A 25,002-nucleotide genomic window follows, 5' to 3' on the forward strand; every position below is an offset into this window, starting at 1 on the left:
AACTAGTTTCTTAACATCTATAAAAGCACACAGGAAATATCATAATTATGAAAGGTTTAAAAGTTTTCCCTTTAAGACTGGGAATAGAAAAGGTTATCTCATATGATTACCCTGACATTCAAAGGAATCTCCAGATAAATTATTTTAATTAATAGGTGAATTGAGCAAGATTGCTTGATACAACATTAGTATACAAAAATCAACTGCATTCCATACTGGGGCACAGAAATGAAAAATAGTTAAACATTACCAGTTAAGAAAATTTTTTAAATCTAATATCCGAATCCAATATTTAGATATATAAATGCTATATATCTAAAAAATATATAAAACCTGTACACATAAAACTATAGTTATGATAAAGAACACCTAAATAAATATAGAGACATATTAAGTTGATGTATATGAGTGAATCCCATAAAGATATTAATTATCTCCAAACTTATCTAAATTCAATATAACTGCAATTAAAATCACAACAGGTTTCTGTGGCAATTGAGAAACTGATTCTAAAATTTATATTGCAATTCAAATGGACAAAAATAGCCAAGACACACTTTAAAAAGAATAAGGTGGTAAGATTTCATCTACTGAATATCAAGTCTCATTACAGAGCAACAGTAATTAAGACATAAGGCTAGACAAATCAATCAATGGAATCAAACAGCCCAGAAACATACTATCATCTACAAAGAAATTTTATTGGCCAGATGCAATGGCTCATGCCTGTAATTCCAGCACTTTGGGAGGCCAAAATGGGTGAACTGCCTGAGCTCAGGAGTTCGAGACCAGCCTGGGCAGAAGGGCAAAACCCCATCTCTACTAAAAATAGAAAAAATTAGTCAGGCATGGTGATGTGCCTGGGGTCAGGGAAATGAGAAGGGTGACCGTGTGGGGTTGGAAATGATGGATGGGAATGGCATAGAAAGTGTGGGAGTTTATCTTCCATAAGGAGAACCATCTGACAGTGCCTAATGCTGAAAATCAAGCAAACCATTTAAGGATGTTAAAGTAAGTCTCAAATAATCAGCTAAGACAGATAAAAGTACTTGTCCTGTGGAAGGGGACAACTACAGATGTAAAGTTGGGGGTCTACTATTTAACAAACCTTGTAAACTACTGTTTGACTCTTTCAAACTTAAAAAAAAAGTACAGGGGTAGGGGAGAAAAATGCCAGTAGGCCACCATTTATAAGCAGAACCTACATCAACCCATCTGTTGCTCACTTCTTTACTTTTCTCTATCACATTCTGTGAAGAGTCAGTATTAACTCTTTGCCTAAAGGAAAGTTCTCTAAGTAGACATAACTCCCCAACTCTCTTGATTAGCTCACTTGTCAGTCTTAATAGGAATATAAAAGATATACACAGATACATCTAAGTATATTAATTATACTCAGGAATATGTAGGAATTATTAGTAAAGGAAGAGAAACTCAACCTTTCTTCTCTTCCATCTCCTAATGAAAAGCAAAGTATAGGTGAAAGTTAATTATATAATGACTTAAATAAAAAGAAAAGATAAAAAGAATAGTTTAACAAGGATTTCCGCTTGTGAATCACAACACATGAACTATGGGAAAATGGCAGGAGATGAGCTATAGTATGGAACTATGAACTTAAGCATTTCTAAATGTAGTTTAAAATACATATAACTTTTAAACTCAAGATACACACAATTAAAACACTACTGTTGTCAAGTTAAGGTGCCCCTAATATATAAAAATTAGGCCAAAGACAGTATAATAAAATTATTTGAAATATGTTCATTTATCACTTTCTAAATAAATCTGATTTATTCTTAACTGACATCTTAATTATTCATATTTACATCTGGAATATAACAACTTTTCTCTCTTTTAACAACCCAAGACAAACAAATATTATGATTATACATTAGCTCTGCCTCCTCAGTTTCTAGAGCTGAAATGTCATGTCAATTACTTAATAAGATTTAATTTTACCTTGTTTAATCTGTCCTTGCACAATATTACTGGAAGTTGGAGGGGAACCCCTTGCCTTAGAAAGGTCTGGGGTGCTTGGTCTAGGTGGCCTTAAAAAAGAAGAAAAAAAATACAAGATATATTTTGACACCGTCATGTTTCCAGAACTATTTAAAATAAAAAATTTTCTACTTCTAAACAAATCACAAAACAAACATATATAGAACATTTTCAATTTACCATTCCAGAAAGATTATTTTGGTTTGGACCTATTAACGTTTTCCATTTCAAATGAGTAAATGATTAGCAAGTAAAAATCTGACATGTACACTTTGTGCTTTATATTAGTTTAAGAAATATTTTCTAACATTGTACTTAAACCTTTGTTCTTTAATATGCAGATGTGAGATTTCAGCCTACTCCACAGCATTAGTCCAAGTGAATTCACAGAAAGATAGATTAAAAGCATTCAGCCCAAAAACTTGAAAACAGTCTTTAGGCATTAAGAAATCTTGGACTGTAGAGGCATACTGTCTCAGTTGTGAATTCTGACACTACCACTTACTGGCTATGTTACTTTGGGCATATTACATCATCTCTCTGTGTCTCAGTTTTGTTATCTGTAATAAAGGGATAATAAAAGTACATGCCTTATAGGGTTAAGGGCACTAACAAGTTAGTTTTTGTAAAGTACTTACAACACAGACCGACACAAAGTAAGTGCTATATAAGTATTTGTTAGAATTGTTTTTAATTCTTCATATGGTAAATGCTCAATAGAGTATAATAAAAAGTTGCCTCCATAAAAAGACAAATTGAGTCTAAGTATTCTAGAAATATTAAAATAGTATTCTGCATTTTAAAAAGTTTTTTCTTTCTCTATTGAAAAATTCTGACTATACTTCTCACAAAATTCTGAAGCCAAATCTCTGAACACATGCCAATCATTACATATAAGTTACAATGAGAAGAAGCATTTAACCAAATACACAATTTTTATTTTTATTTTTTCTTTTTGGAGACAGAGTCTTACTCTGTTGCTTAGGCTGGAGCACAGTGGCACAATCATGGCTCACTGCAGCCATGAACTTCCAGGCTCAAGCAACCCTCCCACCTCAGCCCCCCAAGTAGCTGGGACTACATACATGTAACCACCATGCCCAGCTAATTTTTTTTATTTTTATTTTTGTAGAGGCAGGGTCTCACTATGTTGCTCAGGCTGGTCTCAAACTACTGGCTTCAAGTGATCCTCCTGCCTCAGCCTCCCAAAGTGCTGGGATTACAAGTGTGAGACACCATGCCCAGCCTCAAATATATATTTTGAATTGAATATTAGGGCAAACTTCAAGTACATATACAATTTCATAATTATATTTACAAGAGCTAGTCTATATGACTACCTCTCTCATTCCAAATTTTTAAAAAATAACATCTAAGTATGCCAACGTATACATAAAATAGTATAATTTTATTATGTTTTAACCGGGCATTTTGAAACTGGTGTTTTAAAATGTAAAAAGGAAAAAACTGAGATGACACTAATACAATAAAATTGTGTAGAGCCAAAAAAGAGTAATCAACAATGAAAAAATAAAACAGGTTTCTTTTTTTGAAACTTAGTAAAATCAAACTATCATGGTCACACCTGGTAGGACCCTTCTTCATATGATCACCAATAAAAGTTGCATTGGTCATACTCATTAAAGTATTTGCCAAAGAAATGATAGACAGGAGATGCTGTGTGGTGACAGCACGGGACACTCCATAAGTTCCCTTTCCTACTCCCTCAGTCGCTGGTAGCTTCCTTCCCACTTCTGATTTCCCGTGTGACAGTTTACAAGCAGGCTGATTATAACCCGGCAGCATCAGTGACATGTGGCCTCCTCTCGACAAGAGACCAAACGATACTGTGCAGTGGGGTTTCAGCATTCCAAGGCGATCCAGGCAAACTTCATCCAGTACTTCATTCAAACCCCAGGCGTGAAGGCAGGACATAAACAGCTTTGCAGTGTCCATAGTTAAATTATATTCTAATAGGGTCAATGGCTTTGATTTGCTGGACCGATATTCAGGATCACTTTCTTCCCTTCTCTGCCTCATTATCTCCTCATCCTCCTCTTCATCATCAAGGAGGTGTTCCTTGATGTTCTCTTTGATTGTTTCTTTCACTTGTTGGAAGAGAACTGCTGCCCGTTTTCCAGTTAAAAAAGAGCCCCCTTTGTCTGAACTGCCAGATGCTTTTTGCAAATTCTCTGGGGAAATAAGCGCAGTATTCGGCCTAGAGGCTTCTTCAGTCAGGAGTTGAATAATCAACGCTTCCACATCAAAGAATAGCACATGTATGTCCGGGTCTGTTAGGTTTGTCTTTATTGCTTGAACCATCAGGGAGTTATGAGAATATTTAGGTAAATTTCCCTGTAATAAATATTTTTAAAAGATAGTTATAATTAAAAGTGCTTAATTTCATACATTAATTAATAAGTAATAAATAATCAGAGGAATTAACATGCTTATTAAGTTGTCCTTCTAGGAACCTGTATCATGAAAAGTAACATACTAACTTTGCCAATCAGCAGCATGTAACATATCAGCTTACACAATTAGAAGAACTTCATGCTGAAACAATCACAAAATTGCCAATTAGTTTAAAAACCAAGAAAATAACAGTTTATTATTGAAGCAGGGAGTCTCTTTACTCATAGTACAGATTAAAATTTGTTTCAATAATCTAGGAGCAAATCCTGTTTCTGAGAACAAACTACTGTTCCACCTGATGGAATAATCCGTTTATCGTGGCTCCTGATTCTTTAAGTTGCTACAACCATCATATCCCTCCTTTTTCCATTTTACCTTCAATCTCCCTATTCAAAGATTCCATTTCCTGAATAAAGAACATATTAGAGTTTACTTAGAGCCTTTAAAAAATGCTATCTTTTGACCATGCTCCCCTTTCTATTTCTCTCCTCTTCTAGCCAAATTTAAGTCCCTTTTAGCAAAATTTACTGAAAGTAGTAGACTAATCCAATGAAAATTCTTCAGTCCCTCTCTTCCTTAATGTCTTTGCAGTATATGACATTGTTATTTTTTGCTGAGACAGAAAGAAAAAGAGACAGAGACAGAGAAAGAACTAAAAGAAAGAATAAATAGCCGCCTCCCCAGCATCCTGGAGCGTAACAAAGACTTAACTGGAGAGTACTTCCTGGTAAGTCTTCTACCTCTGTCAATCTCCCCTCTCAGGCAGCTGCCCTGATAACTCATTCTTCCTCCCACATGGGAACTATCACCTATATGTAGATGGCTTTCTAATTTCCCATCACCAGCCAGACCAGTCTCCTAAAGGAGTTTCAATCCTTTATCCCCAATGGTTTGTACTGGGAGATCCCACAGTACCTACCTCGCTTTTTAACGTTCTCATCGCCACCCCTCACTAAACCTGCTGGGCCTCCTGATTCATCAGTTGGAAATCATTCCGTTTTCTTCCTATCCCACTGTCACGACAGAAATTCAGACCCTTATCTTTGCTCCTCAAGACAGGTTTCACTGTCCCTGGTCTCTTACTCCAACACATGTGACCTCTAAAGAGCCACAGACTTCTTTCTGAGGCAAAAATCTAATCATGTCACTCTACCAAAAAATTTCCATTATCATGAATTATTAAGAAAAATAGAAAATACAAAAATTCTTAAAAACTAAACAAAACATAAGTGAATATCTATCTGATCTTGAGATGAGAGTGGACTTTCTAAACATACTTAAAAGTTCACTATGATAAAAAACATGTTAAATGACAACTAAAAAATAGGAATAAAATGTTCCAGAAATAGGACTAATGAAGAGTTGTAATAAATACAAACATTTCTTAAAAGCATTAAGAATACTATTGCCAAAAGAAAAAAAAAGAAAAAAGAAAAAAACTATGAAGAGCAAAGACAGTAAAAGAAACATAAAAGGTGAATATAGGGAAAACCTGCTCAAATTGGTCTTCAAGGAAATGACAGTTAAAATAACCACATGATAAGTGTTTTATTAACTTATTAGCAAACAGCAGACAGTAAAGACAGTATAGAGAAAGTCAAACTCAGACACTGCAGGCGTGAATTTAAATAGTTTTAAAAGAGTAATTTGCCAAAATACCTCATGAGCCTTTCTGATTGATATTGTTTGATCCAATACATTTATTTCCAGGATCCTATCTTAAATAGTCAGAAATACAGATAAGGATTTATGTTCAAAGATGTTCAGTGAAACCGTAGCCAATATTTTAAATTGGAAACCACCTAAATATCTACAATAAGAAAACCAGTAAATAATTTATGCATAGCCATATAATAAATATTGCAGTATTTATAAATCACATTTTGTGTGCACATCTAACCATGCAGAAAAATACCCATGTTCCAATTTTAAATGAAACTATACACACATCCACATGTACACACACACGCACACACACACATACACACACACACCAGTTATGGTTCCAATTTCATGTATTTAATGCTTAAGTATATATATACACACACACACATATATATATAAGCGTGGCAAGAAAGACTGCTTATATGGGTGTGTGTGTGTGTGTGTATATACATGTGTATATACATATAAGCAGTCTTTCTTGCCACGCTTATATATACGTGTGTGTGTGTATACATATACTTAAGCATTAAATACATGAAATTGGAACCATAACTGGTGTGTATGTGTGTGTGTGCGTGTGTGTGTACAGGTGGATGTGTGTATAGTTTCATCTCACTTAAAATCTGTATATATGTATATACATCTGTATATATAGATACACGTATCTATATATATACACACACACAGAGCACAAAACATTCTCCAAGATATACTGCTGCTTACCCTTCCAATTTCATCTCTCACCACAATCCCTATAACTTCCGCCAAATCAAACCACTTGCACTTTCCTGGACCAAAGTGTGTGTGTGTATATATATATATACACAAAGTGTGTGTGTATATATATATGTGTGTATATATATACACACACACACATACATATATGTGACTGGAAAGAAATGTGTGAAAATATTAATAGTAATTACAATCTTGTGATGGAATCATAGAACATTTTGTTTGTATTTCTATATATTTCTTAGATTGTATATAATCATATAATCAATATACATTATTTTAATAATTAGAAAATAAAGCTCTAGAATAAAATGTGTACTCCTTTAGCACAATCTTCAAAGTCCATTACAGTTTGACACCAAATATACCTTCCGAGCTTTAACAAATAGGCCCTAGTACCAAAATTATGGCCCCTCACATATAAATCCTTTTACTTATTCCCCTTCCCAAAATGCTCTTCCTTCACTCCAATCTCTCCTCTTCCATCGAAGTCCTATTATTCCACAAGTATATGTATATCAAATCATCACACTGTACACCTGGGATATACACAATTGACAATTTGTCAATTGTCCCCCAGTAAATTGGCGGGGGGTGGGAGAAAGAGACTAATTCTGCTAAGGAGGTTATTGAATTCAACTCCCACAACATTTTATGTCTACTGTGTATCACATATTTGTATGTCTGTGCCACATTTATATAATTTGTTGTTCTAGATATTTACATTTTCCTATACAGGAACATTTCAAAATCAGGGACCAATCATGTCTTACTCATCTTGTATAGTCTAAAGCTATTACAGTACCTAACAGAATGAACAAAGACTATTACGAAAATTGTATAAAATTGGCTGGTCCAAGTGCAGTGGTGTTTAGAACTAATTGGTCACAACCAGTTATAGATTTCTTTGTCCCTTCTCCACTCCCACTGCTTCACTTGACTAGCCTTAAAATTTTTTTAGGAAAATTATTTTAAATTGCCAATCAGCTCTTCTGTCATAAAATTACTACAAATCCCCTTAATTGGTCTCTCTTTTGTCTTAATTTCCTCCCATCTGACCATGTTTCTTTCTAGCTTAAGAGACTTCAACATTCTGTTGAACCCAAGGACAAAATCCAGACTTACCTGCAAAGCACAAAACATCCTCCAAGATATACTGCTGCTTACCCTTCCAAGTTCATCTCTCACCACAATCCCTATAACTTCCGCCAAATCAAACCACTTGTACTTTCCAAGACCAAGTAGTTTCAGACATTTGTATTTCTGCATATGCTTATGCCAGAATCATGCTCCCTCCTGAATCTCTCTTCTGACACTCAAGTCATACATACTTCTACTTATCCTGCAAGAAGTATTTCAAGTGGCTTCTCTTCTGAAAATTACTTACAAATTTTTCAAGCAGATCTATCACTATTTCCCGTGGGTAAACTTCTGCTCTAAATATTTCTATACTACAGTTAAGTATCCTAAAATACATAAATAATGTGATAAATTTACACTACACAATCATAAAGTTACAAATGCAGAAAACAATCAAGATTTTCCGAATCTCATTCTCGTATATTTAATTCATTCATTCTCCCAATTGCCTAACACCTATTATGTCTTGTGTTTGTGCAGGGTACTGAGGGTACCAAGATGAGTTAGAAATGGTTTTTCTAGTCATGGAACTCAAAACAGATGACATGTACATAAGTTATTATAATGTTGGATGAATGGTGCCATAAAGAGAGATGGCAAGGCACAAGAAGGGGACCCAATGGAGAAAGTACCAACTCCACCTCGGGTGACCAGGAAACCCTCACAGAAGATGTAATGAGCAATGAAGGAGCACTCCTGGCAGAACGATGGCCAGATGTGAAACAGGACAAAGGCAGAAGCATCACACAGTGGATACTGCTGAAACCACAAGTGTCCAAGATGAAGAATGCAAGGCATGGCTATATCCTGCAGGCTCGGGAGCCACTAAAGCAGTATTTTTCTCAGAATCATCAGGAGTGCTTGTTAAATACAGCTTCCTGGGCCTGATATCAGACCCGAACCAGTATCTTTAGGAATGCGTCAGAATCTAATGAGCACCCCAGATTACTTTATGCAGTAAAGTTTGAGAACTGTTGTCTAAAAGTTTTAATGAGGGGAGTAACATGATCAAACTTAACTGTATAAACATTTATCTACCAGCAATGTTGGCTAAAGGGAGCAAAATCAGCAATGAATGTGAAATGGAAGGCAACTGAAACCATCCAGATGAGGGAAGATAAAAGTATGCAATAGCACTGAGCATGTAGAAAACAGGACGGATTGAAGAACGTATACATAACCCTTTTATTTCTCAGAGCACTGTGCTTTATCTTTTCTTTTTCAGACACTGAATGGATAATGTCAGACACTATGCTTACTGCTTTTTACCTACCAACAGTAGTTTGAGTGAATACTACATAAAATTACATAAATATTTTATCTAAAATAATATTGATGTGGAAAATTATTATTAATAATGATAGCTATCACATACAAAGCTGTTGTTATGGCCTAGGCACCAGACTAGGTATTAGGGCTGGTTATGTCACGCAAAAGATAAAATATCATCATATATCAATATTAGGTAGACAGACCTGACGCTGGGTATGAAGGAATAGGTAGTAACAACATTAGGTAAAAGAGCCCACCACAGTGCTTTGGCAGATGCTGCCTCTCTGGGAAAGACCTGCAAAATTCTTTCAGGATAAAGATAAAGACCATTGCTACCAAAGAATATAAAATCAAACATGCTTGGTAAAGAAATTATTGAAGCAGCATGAGTGACTTGAAGAAAAAAGGACGCTAGAGTGGTAGCCTCAAGACAGCCCTTTAAGCTCTCACACCTGATATCAACCCCACATGCCTGCTTTCCGCACCCGCAGATCTGCGAATGTTTCTGACCCTTCCTGGGAGGTGTGCCAGCAGACAGCCCACGTGCATGGACACCTGAAACATCATCTAGTGTCTGGGACAATGATATCTGGATACAACTGTGTGTGATTCCTCTTATCAGAAACTTCTTAGTGCACTGATTGTGTCATTGTAGCAAAAATTATACCTAACATCAATCCACAGAAAAAGAAAGAAGAAAGAAAGAAAGAAAGAAAGAGAGAGAGAGAGAGAGAGAGAGAGAGAGAGACAGACAGACAGACAGACAGAAAGAAAGAAAGAAAGAAAGAAAGAAAGAAAGAAAGAAAGAAAAAAACAGGGACAAAAACAGCTGAGAAGATAACAGGAGGAGACAAAAGAAAAGAAGAGAAAATGACTAACCTTGAAGTCCTATAGGTAAACTATAAAATTTCTGATATCACTAAGTCCTGCATAATTTGCAATACCTGACAATAGATTTAACTAACCCAACAAAGTCTTGTTACAACAAAATATAGGTATGCAGCAAAGTTGTGAGGATATTTTGGCTAAATGCGTGGAGATGGCAGAATTAATCACCAACATGTCTGATATCGTAATATAGTACACTAAGTTTATCGATGGGAAATTAAAACATCTAACAAACTCATAAGTCTCTTGGCTTAATCATAAGATATTCATGTCTAGAGCACACTAATTCATTCAAATGAGCTTATTATACTCTCAACAATTTCAAACACAGGCTATTGGATCCAGAAAATTCTCTAGCAGGAAGCTTAGTATGCTTCCGCTGCTACCTTTATTAAGAACGTTTGAAATGTGTGCTCACAAACTTACCTTTACATTATCATGGAAGAAGATTAAATTCCGTTTAACAAATATTTGTGGAGTGCCTTTTATGCGCAAGATGCTTGGGAGAAAATAAAGCCTCCGTTCTTAAGAAGAAAGCCAACAAGGAAAGCTAAATTATAAGGTACGTACAAATGAAAAGATCTCAAATTTGCTAGTAAAACTCAACGATAAATGCAAAATACATCCATCTACACACACTTACTTGGAAGGGTAGTAAGACAGACATATTTGACATTTTCAATGTAAGAACCAAGTCGATTGTAACTTTAAACACAGATCTAACCATTTCAGATTTTAAATAAGGAATCTGACTTAAAATATTACAGAAATAAAACCACAGAAAAAAATTATTGGATTGCTTCCTCATTGCTGAAAGTGAACCTGTGGCAATTATAGGTTAAGAGTAATAGGTAAAATTGTCTCTCAAGTGAAAACCCAAGGAAAACAACAGAACTATGATTCATGAGATTAATCTGTATTCAAGCATGGATATTTTTCAGCACATAATCACACAGACACACACACACATCCATACACACACACACACACACACACACACACCCCCACCCACACACCCATATGCAGTAGCCTCCAGCAACAAAAAAGCAATAACTTAGAATCTGCAGAGGAAAAAATGTTGATGAATCCTTGTTTATCATTATTATATATTTATAATGTTTAGCATTAAATATTTTAATATATTCTAGGGTTAAATCATGTCTGGTGAAATACCTGAAAGCTGTGTTTTCTAAAACCAATATTATAATGATATTTTCAGTGTATTTCGGTTCATCCTATGACAAAGAGAAACGTTAAAACAATGGCAATAATTGCACTCTTTCACCATTCACTTCAATGATCCTGACTTAAAGCTTACTTATTTCACAATCATTTTTTAATATTACAGTTTTCAAGAGGATTTTAAAATACCTTGTAAAATAATTTACTATTTATCTTGAATGAGCACTGAGTCCAATCTATAGTGATATCAAATGGTTCCTATAGCCACTTAAAAAGAGTTTATTTATACCAGCAAGCACTACAGACATAGGCTGATTTTCATGCTAAAGTATAAATCAGAAGAGTTAATAATTTAAAAAAAAAATCAGAATCTCCTTTGAAAGCAAAGATTAAGGATACTAAGAACAAGGCTAGGAAATATCACACATCTAACACAAACACACACACACACTTCTATAGATATTAATACTTTGAATCTTGAAATGGAAAACAAAAAACACTTGACAAATCTTAGTACGCTGTTTTACAAAATCATGTAGCCATATTACATTGCATGTTCTAAATAATTTTAAATTTCCATGAAAAATGGTTTATTGCCTAATAATATTTTGGCAGGAAAAATAAATTAAATATTTAATAATTTTACTATTGATTTAGTATAGAATGTTTATTGAATAAAAGTTTTTAAAAGAATTTCTGAAATTCTGCTGCATGTTAAATGTAAAAAGGTCACTGAATAAAAACAAATTGATGTCTTGACATAATTTTTAAATAGCTAAGGGAAAAACCTCATCATCCACTAAAAAATATGCACAATATGGTTTCAATATTAAATATTTTAAGTACTAGAAAAAAGGAAGAAAGGAAGGAAGGAGGAGAAAGGCAGAGAGTGAAAAGGGAGGCACAAAAATTAGAAAATGTCAAGAAACTGTGGAAGACTGAAATGGATATTTGGTGCCCTCTGCTGTTGTTTTGCTGTTACTTAACATTAGGAGTTAGGATAATACAAGTGAGTTTTCTTTTATCAGAGAATCCATTTATGTTGGAAATAGACAATATATACCACTATTCATCTTAAATATTTTATTTTAGACAGGATAAGTCTTCATGAGTAGGTGTGAATGACAATATAGTTATGGAGTTCATGTTATTTGACTTTTCATGTGTTTTCATTAACAAGTATGTTAATAAGCATAAACTAGAGATATTTAACTGACTGCGGTTTTAAGGTTTGATATTACACTATAATTTAATATGATATAAATAAAATATAAATCACTCAACTAAGTAAGTTGTAACCATTAAGTATAAACGTTTAGGTCATGCCTTTGATAAAGAAAATATCTTTCAAAGATATTTCTGTAGACCATGTCTCACTGGATAATGCCTGAATAATAATATCCAAATAGTGTTAATATATTAAGAGGTTAGAAGATCAATATATTAAGAGCTTCCACAACAGTAGCACAAGAGATTGATTTTTCAACTCTTCCCAAAGGGCCGAGTTACCAAAGTAACAAGACCAGGAGTGTTCCTCCACTGTACAGACCTTTACACCACTCAGTTAACTTCCCTAGCATCAATTCTTCTATCTTCCAAATAAAGAAAAGACTGCCTGCCTCAATGAGTTGTTGTAAACAGCGAACAGATAATGCAAGCAGTATTCCTTTCACTGGTAAGGGAGAGATAACAAAACCCTGCTCATTTTATCTCAAATGAATGTGTCAAAGATACATGTGAACATAGTTTATACGAACTGAAAGAAACAAAATGCAAAAATCCAAAGAGCTAGTATAATACACCCTTCTAGATATGCTGAAACCCTTAATACACTTGTAAATGAATGGAAACAAGGGTGAGATTCTGGGAGGCTCCACTTGGTAAGAACAAGGATAAGACTAATAATGAGAAAATGAAAAGAAGAAAAAAAAAAAACTGCCCTAATCGACCCTGGGGCACTGTGATGAACAAGCCCTAATTTGAAATGTTCATGCTCATGTAGATTCTAAGCTATTTTGAACTCTCTTCTCTCATCACTGTCCAACTTGGCCCACATCTCACTATTCTCTCCGCATGGTGGCCATGCCCACGTGCATCTGCACAGGCTGCTCCCTTTGCCTGGGATGTTCTTCCACCTAATGTCAAGCCTCTCTCTTCTGAAAAGCCTTCCCAACAACCTTTCAGGTCAGTTTGTCTCCTTGGGGTTCTCTCCCACTTGGTTCATACCTTAAGGAGTAAAAGGCTCAACACAATGAACTGCACACTTTTCTCCCACATCACAGCAGGAACTCCTCAATGCCAGGGCCCAGGGCCCACTGGGTGTGCGTGTAACTTATGTCCTCTCCAGCTGGTTCTAGCTTGGGGCCTAGCTTATAGTATGCACTCAATATATGCTGAATGAATGCATGAATCAATCAATCAATCAAGAGTATTAAGCTATGTATGTTGAACAACTATTGTGATGTTTTCAAACGCGTTATCCCATTTAACTTCATTACAACCCTATTATACCAATTTTAAAACTAAAACCAAGTTGAAGATAGGAGATAAGTCAGTCACCTAAGGTCACACAGCAGGTCAATGGTGACAATACAAGAGGAAGTCAGGTTCTTCCTCTATCTGCCTACCACTGCCTACATGTTTTGAATAATTCTAGCTATCAAGAGACTCTCAACATTAGAGAGAAAGGAGGTGGTGAGGGAAAGAGTGAATCCACTCCACATTAGTGAATCCTCAAATCCTGGGTTATTTAGTGATTCAATGAACACTTCGTGCTGAGCACTGGAAATGTGAGAAGTAATACGGTGTGGTCCCTGAGAGGCTCTTTGTCTGATACAGAGCAGTGGTTTTGAGCAGGCGGTAATTCTCCCCTCACTCCCAAGGGACACTTGGTAACGTCTGGAGACACTTTGCTAGTGACAACTTGGAAGGGGTGCTAATAGCATCTAGTGGGTAGAGGCTAGGGATGGTGCTAAAAATACTGCAGTGCACAGGATTCCACAAGAAAAAATTATTCAGCCAAAAATGTCAATAGTGTTGAGGTTGAGAAACTCTGATATAGAGAAGTAGAGATGAAAATAAATATATCTACCTGCTTACATATATTGGTACTATAGAATAAGTACTAGGATAACAATATAATCCAAGTGCCAGAGGATCAGAGAGGAAGAGACCCAACTGTCCCTGTCTGATTTGGCTATAGTATTATACTTGAAAAATTCAGGAAGCCTTTGTAGGGACAGAGGTCACAGAACTCATGCTCATGAGATGAGTAGGAGTTAGCCAGGTGAAGGGTGGGACAAGCATACAGCAAGTACTACACTTACTGAAATAGAAGTGAAGGAGACTAAAAACCAAGTAACATTACACTGTAAAAACCTAAAATCCTGGCTTATGCTGATAAATCCCCTCCCCTTTTACCGTTCCCATTCTTCCTACCTCGTTCGTTCTGCCCATCTGTTTGCCTGAGAAAATATCACTTTTACCAGAGCTGATTGCTGCTTGGTGTGATTGTGATTGAGATGTGAATATAATTAGGAAAAATCAGTATTTTTATACAAAATAAGAGAGAGATCAGTGGAAGACATTAACAGAAAGATCTTTGGATATATTTTACCTGTTGTAGTCAGTTGACAGCACCGTATAGAATTCCAGCCACAACCACTATGTACCAATTATACTTCCTAAACTTGGACAATGCAGTAAACTGTCTCCCTGAGATATTTCTATTCAAGGTTAATTTTAGGGCCTGCAATATCATGTCATATAAATCATCTTATGAGATTCACACTGGAAAAAATGTTTAAACCTTGAAGTCATTGTCCCTGGCTCACACCCTTGCTGGCCATTCACTGTCCCAGGAAAGTTCAGCATTCGTATAGGTCAGTGATTTCAACTTATGGTCTGCAGTTGTTGGAGGTCAAGGGGCTTCCTTATGAGATGTAAAAGGATTCAAAGTAGGAGGGCAAATGACACAACGTTAAGCATAGGGTAATTTAGTAAAGTGAATTACTAAGGTTACTTTCGCTAATTATGCTACAAGTGCTATTTTTATATTTTGCTATTTATAACTTTAAATTAGCATGTGACCAGTTTTCTAGAACAGGAGTCCCCAACCTTCAGGTCATTAACTGGCACTGGTCCACAGGTCCACGGCTTTTTAGGAATGGGGTCCTACAGCAGAAGGTAAGCGGCGGGCAAGTGAGCTATACCATCTGAGCTCCACCTCCTGTCACATCAGCAGCAGCATTAGCTTCTCATAGGAGTGAAAACCCTATTGTGAACTGTGTATGCAAGGGATTTACGTGTGCACTCCTTATGAGACTCTAACTACGCCAGTTTCATCCCAAAACCATCTACCCCAGGCCATGAAAAGACTGTCTTGCATGAAACCAGTCCCTGGTGCCAAAAAGGTTGGGGCCTGCTGTTCTGGAGACTTTCAGCATTCTAATTAGATGTCATACTATTATGAACTGTAGAGTAATGGTACAAAAATTTTACTGCATACGAACACTGGACAGTCTCACATAAAGGATGCCTTAATAATCTGCACATCGTAAGTGCTGGCTTTCAAATGCTGTTATCTTGCTTTCAAATTGCAAGTTCCTATTAGATTCGTCATTTAGTTTGGGGATTTTTTACTTGCATCAACAATATTTTAAACTATAATTTTTCCAAAACACATTCATGAGGCATGTCTGAATCCTATTGTTAAATGCTATCTTAATCCTTACTCCCAAATAAGCCTGTTAGATGGCACTGCATTCTTATCACGAGGCTCTTTATCCAGTGGGAGGAGAAAAGACCAGGAAAGTGCACCACCAAATACTAAAAGCCATAGTGACTTTCACAACTTCCCCTCCACTCAACCTCAGCCAGCCACTCCCATGGCCATGCACACTGGGTCCTGTCCTTACCTGAGAAACCTTAAATGCTAATATCCCCACTCTGGCCACACCTTCTAGAGTTCCAGATCTTCCCCACACCTGCTCTTCAGCCTCTTGGAGCACAAACTGCTGCAACCTGTGGGTGGGAATCATCTGGGAACTTTTGAAACCTCCCACACAAAGGTTGCACCCCATACCAATTAAATCAGAAAAATCCTCGTGTAGGAGCCGGTGCCAGTAGTCCCTAAAGATCCTCAGGTGATTTCAGATGCAGCATGGTTTGGGAACCACTATCATGGGGCATTCAGGCCCTGGATTCCACAATTTCATCAAAGACCATCAGCCCCTCTTCCCCTTCCTTGTCTGTGCGACCACAGTCGGTCCTAGCAATCAGTGTTTCACAACCACCCTCCATTCCCTTTTACGTCTGCATTTCAACTACAAATTCAGTGAATCCTTACACTGGCTCTCAGACCCCTCCTTCCCTAATCTCTACCACTCTCATCAGGTCCCCAACTCAGGATCACTCCCTTCCTCCCTACAGACAATCTTACCTCCAACTTCTGGGGAGAAATGGGAAGGCTTTAGGAATGTTCTCTCCTCAATCCCCATCCACTATCCACAGAAACATATACCCATCTGGACACCCAGCCTGTGCTCTTTCCCTTCAGTTTCAGAAATAAGGTTTTCCTCCTCCACATCAAGGCCAACTGCCTTCCCTCCCTTTACCTTTGAAATGGCCCACTCTCTCATGCCCTGGGGAACCTATCTTCATCAATTATCAATTCCTCCCTATCCTAATCTAGAATGCTCCTTTCACTACTGGATCATCATCCTCAGCCCACAAATACTCTCAGCTGTCTTCAAAACTACATCTCCCTCTAGCTACTCTCTTTCCTTCTCTTTTTATACACACCTTTCAAAAGTATTCTACATTTGTTACTATTTCTATTTCCACACTTTCCTTTCACTCCTTAACCCTCCACAATCAACCTTCTGCTCTCAACGTCCTAGGAAGACAGTTCTTAAAAAGAATACTAATGACTTCACTGACAAACACATTTTGATCCTTCTAATACCCAACATCTACCACATTTGACACAAGTGATTACTCTCTACTCTGCCTGACACTCTCGATTCCCTCTGTTTACAGGTTAGCCCATTCTCTTGGCTCTCCTCACATGCCTCACACCACTCCTCCTCTAAATCGTTTCCTTTTCCTCCTCCCTTAAGGTTAGTGAGCCCAGAGTCTATCTCTGAATGATCTCCTCCACTCCCACAGTACTAAGAACCATCTTTCGTATGTCTCATCACCACAGTCCTGCCTCAAGTTTCACTCTTTTAAAGGTCTGGCAGACATCACAACATAGATATCCCATAGGAACCTCATACTCACCTCATACTCACCATAAACAAAGCAATTCCTCATCATCCCGGACAAAACCTGCTCTTACATTCGATATCACACATGATAGAGCTACTTTCTATTCTATCACCCAATCAGAAAACCTGTGGGCCAACCTTCCTTCCACCCATACCTAAACAATCACGAAGTCTCACCACATCTAACTCACAAATAGTTCTTGAATTTAAACTCCCCTCCCTATTACCTCTTGTCTGTTTTACATACTGGCTTTCATATATAATTCCTTTTGAGAGTAGGATTACAAAGCTATTTTTTTTTCAACTTTGAAAGCCACTGAGGTAAAAGATAAAGCTTAAGCACCTTCACATGGTGCTTCAATGGACTCGTCTCACTTCCCACCACAACTGTCTCCCCGCATGTGGTATTTCCTACTTCCCGCTTTGCTTGGGCCACCTAGTCCTCCCGGAACACACCGCAACCCATCTGCTTCCATCATCTGACTATATCTATTCATCCTTGAATGTCTCCTCCTCCAAGAAGCCAGTCCTGATCACCTCAAGCTAAGACAGCCTTCCGCAATACTTTCTGCATGTCTCAGCCATCCCCGCTACTTTATTGAATTGTATTTATCTGTGTGTATTTTCTGAAGGTAAATATGTCTTATTCATTTGGTTCCCCAGGACCTAACACAGTACCTAGTAGTCAATAAATGTTTAACTGAACTTGACTGACTCAATTATTTTCTAACAGAGGCTTTAAAAGTCAAGATGTTTGAAAAACTTCTATATGTTCTCATAAAGAGCAGATTTTCAAACATATTAGAAGAGAATAAATTATTTCAATTCCCAAAATACTAAAGTATTAGTATTTTGACATAAATATGTATATTTTTATAAATTACTTCACAATACCTTTGAGTTCCCAAACAAGAGTTAAACATAAAGTATCATACACAAGGACTAGAAAGATCTGGCTGCTGAAAAGGTCATAGGGTTTAATCCACCTAGCACTCCCTATTCTTTCAGCATTCCACTATTTGATTGATGACGTGAGATAGTAAAAGAAATTTCTCCTTAGCTGTATCTAACTTACATTCCACAATAATCTATATTTCTTTTTAATATAGTATATTTTTGTTAATGTATTTGCAAGGGAAAAAAATTGTTCTGAATTTAAAACCATCATAGAACAAGACTGCTTTCCGTTGGCTCAGAACATGATAAATTATATTTAGTATGAACTATGAATCCCATTCATAAATCCATTGAACACCTATTATATGTAAGGCACAGGGTCAATAAGGCACTAGAACCACAGGGTTTATTAGGCTTCGGGAAGGGTTGTTCCATTGTATATGTCATGATTTGATGGTATTATGCAATCACCACAATAAATCCAGTCATGTCTAATTCAAGGATCCTTAAAAAGGGAAAAGAGCCAAAAATCCTGCAATCACCAGAAACTTAGCAAATATGAATTAAATATTTAGTTAATTTTGAGAATTTAGTTTTACTCCTTAATGTAATGGTTGAGATTGCATTCATAGTAACCTAAAACTCATTTCCTTCAAACCGGAGAAGACTTGGTGGAAAGGCACCCTCAGTTGGAAATTTTCAATGTTTCCATCCCAAACTCTCTGAGATATACACACATGATGCACACATACATTTACCCATAAAGGAGCACATGCACTCACAACCTACATATAGGGTAATTTTCTACGTGTGTGAGAGTCCTATAACAGTGGACTTTTATTTTAATGGAGAACTTGGAGCAGATGTCAGATTTGTGGGAGCAGGAAGTGCTGATTAAATACAAAAATAACAATCATAAGGTATTACCTGGAGGAAAGATCATAAACTAGAAGAGTGGCAGAGGCAGAGAGAAGACTGCTTTCAGAAGGAGATAAAAATGACAAAAGTTCATTTTGGATTGGTTTTCAAGAGAAGATAGTTGGATAACATTTGGGATTTTTAATATAGATAATGGGACAAACAGTGATGACAGTTATTACGACAGAAAAAGTATTGGCAAACCTTTTCTGTAAAGAGTCACATAGCAAATACTTTAAACTTTGAGGGCCACAAAGCTTTATGTCACATATTCTTAAGAATACTTTTAAAATATAAAAACCATTCATAGCTCAAGGGCCCTATTGACCTGTAGGCCACAGCTTGCACACACTAGGTAGTACCAAACAATGAGAAATGGAATGTTCTATGGGACATGATTTTGAGTTCAATCTTAAACATGTTGGTTTTAAAGTACCTTGGATAAAGCAGAGATCAAGCAAACAGTAGGACCATCACTGGGAATACAGAAAGCAACAGAGCTTTTGAAAGTCTTGTAGGGCTAAAGAGAAAATTGAATATTCAAGGGACCAAGATCCTAGTGAGAAGGGAAGGAAAGAAAACAGAAGCTGACACAGGGCCATTCATGTCAAATGCCAAATACTGAAGTTGTGTATGGAGACTAGGAACGTCTCTAGAAAGCAAAACAGAGTTTTTGGCAGGGTTGTCATGCTAAGAAGATAAGAGTTAGGAATCAGGACTCGACAAGCAAAAGAACCTCGTTAAATACTCCAGGATCTCTGTTGGAAGCCCTGGAAGGACTAGATAACTAGAAGCAAAATCACAGGTAGGCAGAGATTTAAAATACTGCAACCTAGCTTTGACTCAGGTTAGTCCCTGATTATATTAAGTTGGTCAGCCTTTATTCTATCTGACCAGCAGAGAAAGGGTGAGCCCCCTCTAGAAGAGGACATCATTTGAACAAGCTACATTTTTTATCTACAATATCTGGTATTTAACAAGAAATTACTAAACATGCCAACAGATTACAGCATAAAACTGAAATTACAGGCAATTAAAAGAGAGTCACCAGCAATACAGATATTAGAGTTGGTAGAAAAAGATTTTAAGATAATTAGGATTAATATGTTCAAGGAAATACAGAAAATGTTGGAAAAAGAAGATAAAAAGATAAAGAATTTCAGTAGATAAATGAAATCTATTTTTATAAAAGGATCAGATAGGTACTCTAGAAATAAAGACTAATAATAACAAAAAGTAGTAACTAAGTAAAGGAGTTTGTGGAAAAACAGAGCAGAAAACATTAGTCCTGTGGAACATAGAAAATACAAACATTGAAACACAGAGGGAGAAAAAGATTACAAAATACAGAGAAGAATATTAGACCTATGAAAAACATTTTTTTAAAAATGGGCAAAGGAGGGTTTTTTGTGTCTCTATCGCCTTCAGTTCTGCTCTGATCTTAGTTATTTCTTGCCTTCTGCTTGCTTTTGAATGTGTTTGCTCTTGCTTCTCTAGTTCTTTTAATTGTGATGTTAGGGTGTTAATTTTAGATCTTTCCTGCTTTCTCTTGTGGGCATTTAGTGCTATAAATTTACCTCTACACACTGCTTTAAATGTGTCCCAGAGATTCTGGTATGTTATGTCTTTGTTCTCATTGATTTCCAAAAACATCTTTATTTCTGCCTTCATTTCGTTATGTACCCAGTAGTCATTCAGGAGCAGGTTGTTCAGTTTCCATGTAGTTGAGTGGTTTTGAGTGAGTTTCTTAATCCTGAGTTCTAGTTTGATTGCACTGTGGTCTGAGAGACAGTTTGTTATAATTTCTGTTCTTTTATATTTGCTGAGGAGTGCTTTACTTCCAACTATGTGGTCAATTTTGGAATAAGTGTGATGTGGTGCTGAGAAGAATGCATATTGTGTTGATTTGGGGTGGAGAGTTCTGTAGATGTCTATTAGGTCTGCTTGCTGCAGAGTTGAGTTCGATTCCTGGATATCCTTGTTAACTTTCTGTTTCGTTGATCTGTCCAATGTTGACAGTGGGGTGTTAAAGTCTCCCATTATTATTGTGTGGGAGTCTGAGTCTCGTTGTAGGTCTCTAAGGACTTGCTTTATGAATCTGGGTGGTCCTGTATAGGATGCATATATATTTAGGATAGTTAGCTCTTCTTGTTGAATTGATCCCTTTACTCTTATGTAATGGCCTTCTTTGTCTCTTTTGATCTTTGCTGGTTTAAAGTCTGTTTTATCAGAGACTGGGATTGCAATCCCTGCTTTTTTTTTTGTTTTCCATTTGCTTGGTAGATCTTCCTCCCTTTATTTTGAGCCTATGTATATCTCTGCACGTGAGATGGGTCTCCTGAATACAGCACACTGATGGGTCTTGACTCTTTATCCAATTTGCCAGTCTGTGTCTTTTAACTGGAGCATTTAGCCTATTTACATTTAAGATTAATATTGTTATGTGTGAATTTGATCCTGTCATTATGATGTTAGCTGGTTATTTTGCTCGTTAGTTGATGCAGTTTTGTCCTAGCTTAGACAGTCTATACAATTTGGAATGCTTTTGCAGTGGCTGGTACTGGTTGTTCCTTTCCATGTTCAGTGCTTCCTTCAGGGTTGCACTGCAACGTGTTGGCTGCATAAATATCTTCTTTTGAGAAGTGTCTCTTTATATCCTTTGCCCACTTTTTGATGGAGTTGTGGCATGCCAACATTCAAATTCAGGAAATACAGAGAATGCCACAAAGATACTCCTTGAGAAGAGCAACTCCAAGACATATAATTGTCAGATTCACTAAAGTTGAAATGAAGGAAAAAATGTTAAGGGCAGCCAGGGAGAAAGGTCGGGTTACCCACAAAGGGAAGCCCATCAGACTAACTGTGGATCTCTCGGCAGAAACTCTACAAGCCAGAAGAGAGTGGGGGACAATATTCAACATTCTTAAAGAAAAGAATTTTCAACCGAGAATTTCATATCCAGTCAAACTAAGCTTCATAACTGAAGGAGAAATAAAATCCTTTATGGACAAGCAAATGCTGAGAGATTTTGTTGCCACCAGGCCTGCCCTAAAAGAGCTCCTGAAGGAAGCACTAAACATGGAAAGGAATAACTGGTACCAGCCACTGCAAAAACATGCCAAAATGTAAAGAACATCGATGCTAGAAAGAAACTGCATCAACTAATGAGCAAAATAGCCAGCTAACATCATAATGACAGGACCAAATTCACACATAACAATAATAACCTTAAATGTAAATGGGCTAAATGCTCCAGTTAAAAGACACAGACTGGCAAATTGGATAAAGAGGCAAGACCCATTACTGTGCTGTGTTCAGGAGACCCATCTCACGTGCAGAGACATACATAGGCTCAAAATAAAGGGATGGAGGAAGAGCTACCAAGCAAATGGAAAACAAAAAAAGGCAGGGATTGCAATCCCAGTCTCTGATAAAACAATTTAAACCAGCAAAGATCAAAAGAGACAAAGAAGGCCATTACATAAGAGTAAAGGGATCAATTCAACAAGAAGAGCTAACTATCCTAAATATATATGCATCCTATACAGGACCACCCAGATTCATAAAGCAAGTCCTTAGAGACCTACAACGAGACTCAGACTCCCACACAATAATAATGGGAGACTTTAACACCCCACTGTCAACATTGGACAGATCAACGAAACAGAAAGTTAACAAGGATATCCAGGAATCGAACTCAACTCTGCAGCAAGCAGACCTAATAGACATCTACAGAACTCTCCACCCCAAATCAACACAATATGCATTCTTCTCAGCACCACATCACACTTATTCCAAAATTGACCACATAGTTGGAAGTAAAGCACTCCTCAGCAAATATAAAAGAACAGAAATTATAACAAACTGTCTCTCAGACCACAGTGCAATCAAACTAGAACTCAGGATTAAGAAACTCACTCAAAACCACTCAACTACATGGAAACTGAACAACCTGCTCCTGAATGACTACTGGGTACATAACGAAATGAAGGCAGAAATAAAGATGTTCTTTGAAACCAATGAGAACAAAGACACAACATACCAGAATCTCTGGGACACATTTAAAGCAGTGTGTAGAGGGAAATTTATAGCACTAAATGCCCACAAGAGAAAACAGGAAAAATCTAAAATTGACACCCTAACATCACAATTAAAAGAACCACAGAAGCAAGAGCAAACACATTCAAAAGCTAGCAGAAGGCAAGAAATAACTAAGATCAGAGCAGAACTGAAGGAGATAGAGACACAAAAAACCCTCCAAAAAAATCAATGAATCCAAGAGCTGGTTTTTGGAAAAGATCAACAAAACTGATAGACTGCTAGGAAGACTAATAAAAACGAAAAGAGAGAAGAATCAAATAAGACGCAAAAAAATGATGAAGGGGATATCACCACCAACTCCACAGAAATACAAACTACCATCATAGAATACTATAAACGCCTGGCCGGGCACGGTGGCTCAGGCTGTAATCCCAGCACTTTGGGAGGCCGAGGCGGGCGGATCACAAGGTCAGGAGATCGAGACCACAGTGAAACCCCGTCTCTACTAAAAATACAAAAAATTAGCCGGGCGCGGTGGCGGGCGCCTGTAGTCACAGCTACTCAGGAGGCTGAGGCAGGAGAATGGCGGGAACCCGGGAGGCGGAGCTTGCAGTGAGCCGAGATCGCGCCACTGCACTCCAGCCTGGGCAACAGCGTGAGACTCCGTCTCAAAAAAAAAAAAAAAAAAAAAAAAGAATACTATAAACGCCTCTATGCAAATAAACTAGAAAACCTAGAAAAAATGGATAAATTCCTGGACACATACACTCTCCCAAGACTAAACCAGGAAGAAGTTGAATCCCTGAGAGACCAATAACAGGCTCTGAAATTAAGGCAATAATTAATAGCCTACCAACCAAAAAAAGTCCAGGACCAGAGGGATTCACAGCCGAAATCTGCCAGAGGTACAAGGAGGAGCTGGTACCATTCCTTCTGAAACTATTCCAATCAATAGAAAAAGAGGGAATCCTCCCTAACTCATTTTATGAGGCCAACATCATCCTAATACCAAAGCCTGACAGAGACACAACAAAAAAAGAGAATTGCAGGCCAATATCCCTGATAAACATCGATGCAAAAATCCTCAATAAAATACTGGCAAACCAAATCCATCAGCACATTAAAAAGCTTATCCACCATGATCAAGTGGGCTTCATCCTTGGGATGCAAGGCTGGTTCAATATACGCAAATCAATACACGTAATCCAATATATAAACAGAACCAAAGACAAAAACCACATGATTATCTCAATAGATGCAGACCTTTGACAAAATTCAACAGCCCTTCATGCTAAAAACTCTCAATAAATTAGGTATTGATGGAACGTATCTCAAAATAATAAGAGCTATTTATGAGAAACACACAGCCAATATCATACTGAATGGGCAAAAACTGGAAGCATTCCCTTTGAAAACTGGCACAAGACAGGGATGCCCTCTCTCACCACTCCTATTCGAAATAGTGTTGGAAGTGCTGGCCAGTGCAATCAGGCAGGAGAAAGAAATAAAGGGTATTCAATTAGGCAAGAGGAAGTCACACTGTCCCTGTTTGCAGATGACATGATTGTATATTTAGAAA

At 37.1% G+C, this 25,002-nt stretch overlaps 1 protein-coding gene across 2 annotated transcripts in view; it reads right to left on the minus strand.

The window, feature by feature from the left end:
- The window catches only part of WDR7 (WD repeat domain 7), a 388,194-nt gene that overhangs the window by 274,218 nt on the left and 88,974 nt on the right, over positions 1–25,002 (minus strand). For both annotated transcript variants that reach the window (XM_001084877.5, XM_001084992.5), the window contains exons 15-16: positions 3,587–4,356; positions 1,963–2,051 (exon numbers count right to left, since the gene is read on the minus strand). In XM_001084877.5, the coding sequence (XP_001084877.2) occupies positions 1,963–2,051; positions 3,587–4,356 (859 nt within the window). The remainder of the gene's footprint in view (positions 1–1,962; positions 2,052–3,586; positions 4,357–25,002) is intronic.

The sequence above is a fragment of the Macaca mulatta genome, chromosome 18, assembly GCF_049350105.2.
Source record: "Macaca mulatta isolate MMU2019108-1 chromosome 18, T2T-MMU8v2.0, whole genome shotgun sequence".
In the NCBI taxonomy this organism is placed as follows: domain Eukaryota; kingdom Metazoa; phylum Chordata; class Mammalia; order Primates; family Cercopithecidae; genus Macaca; species Macaca mulatta.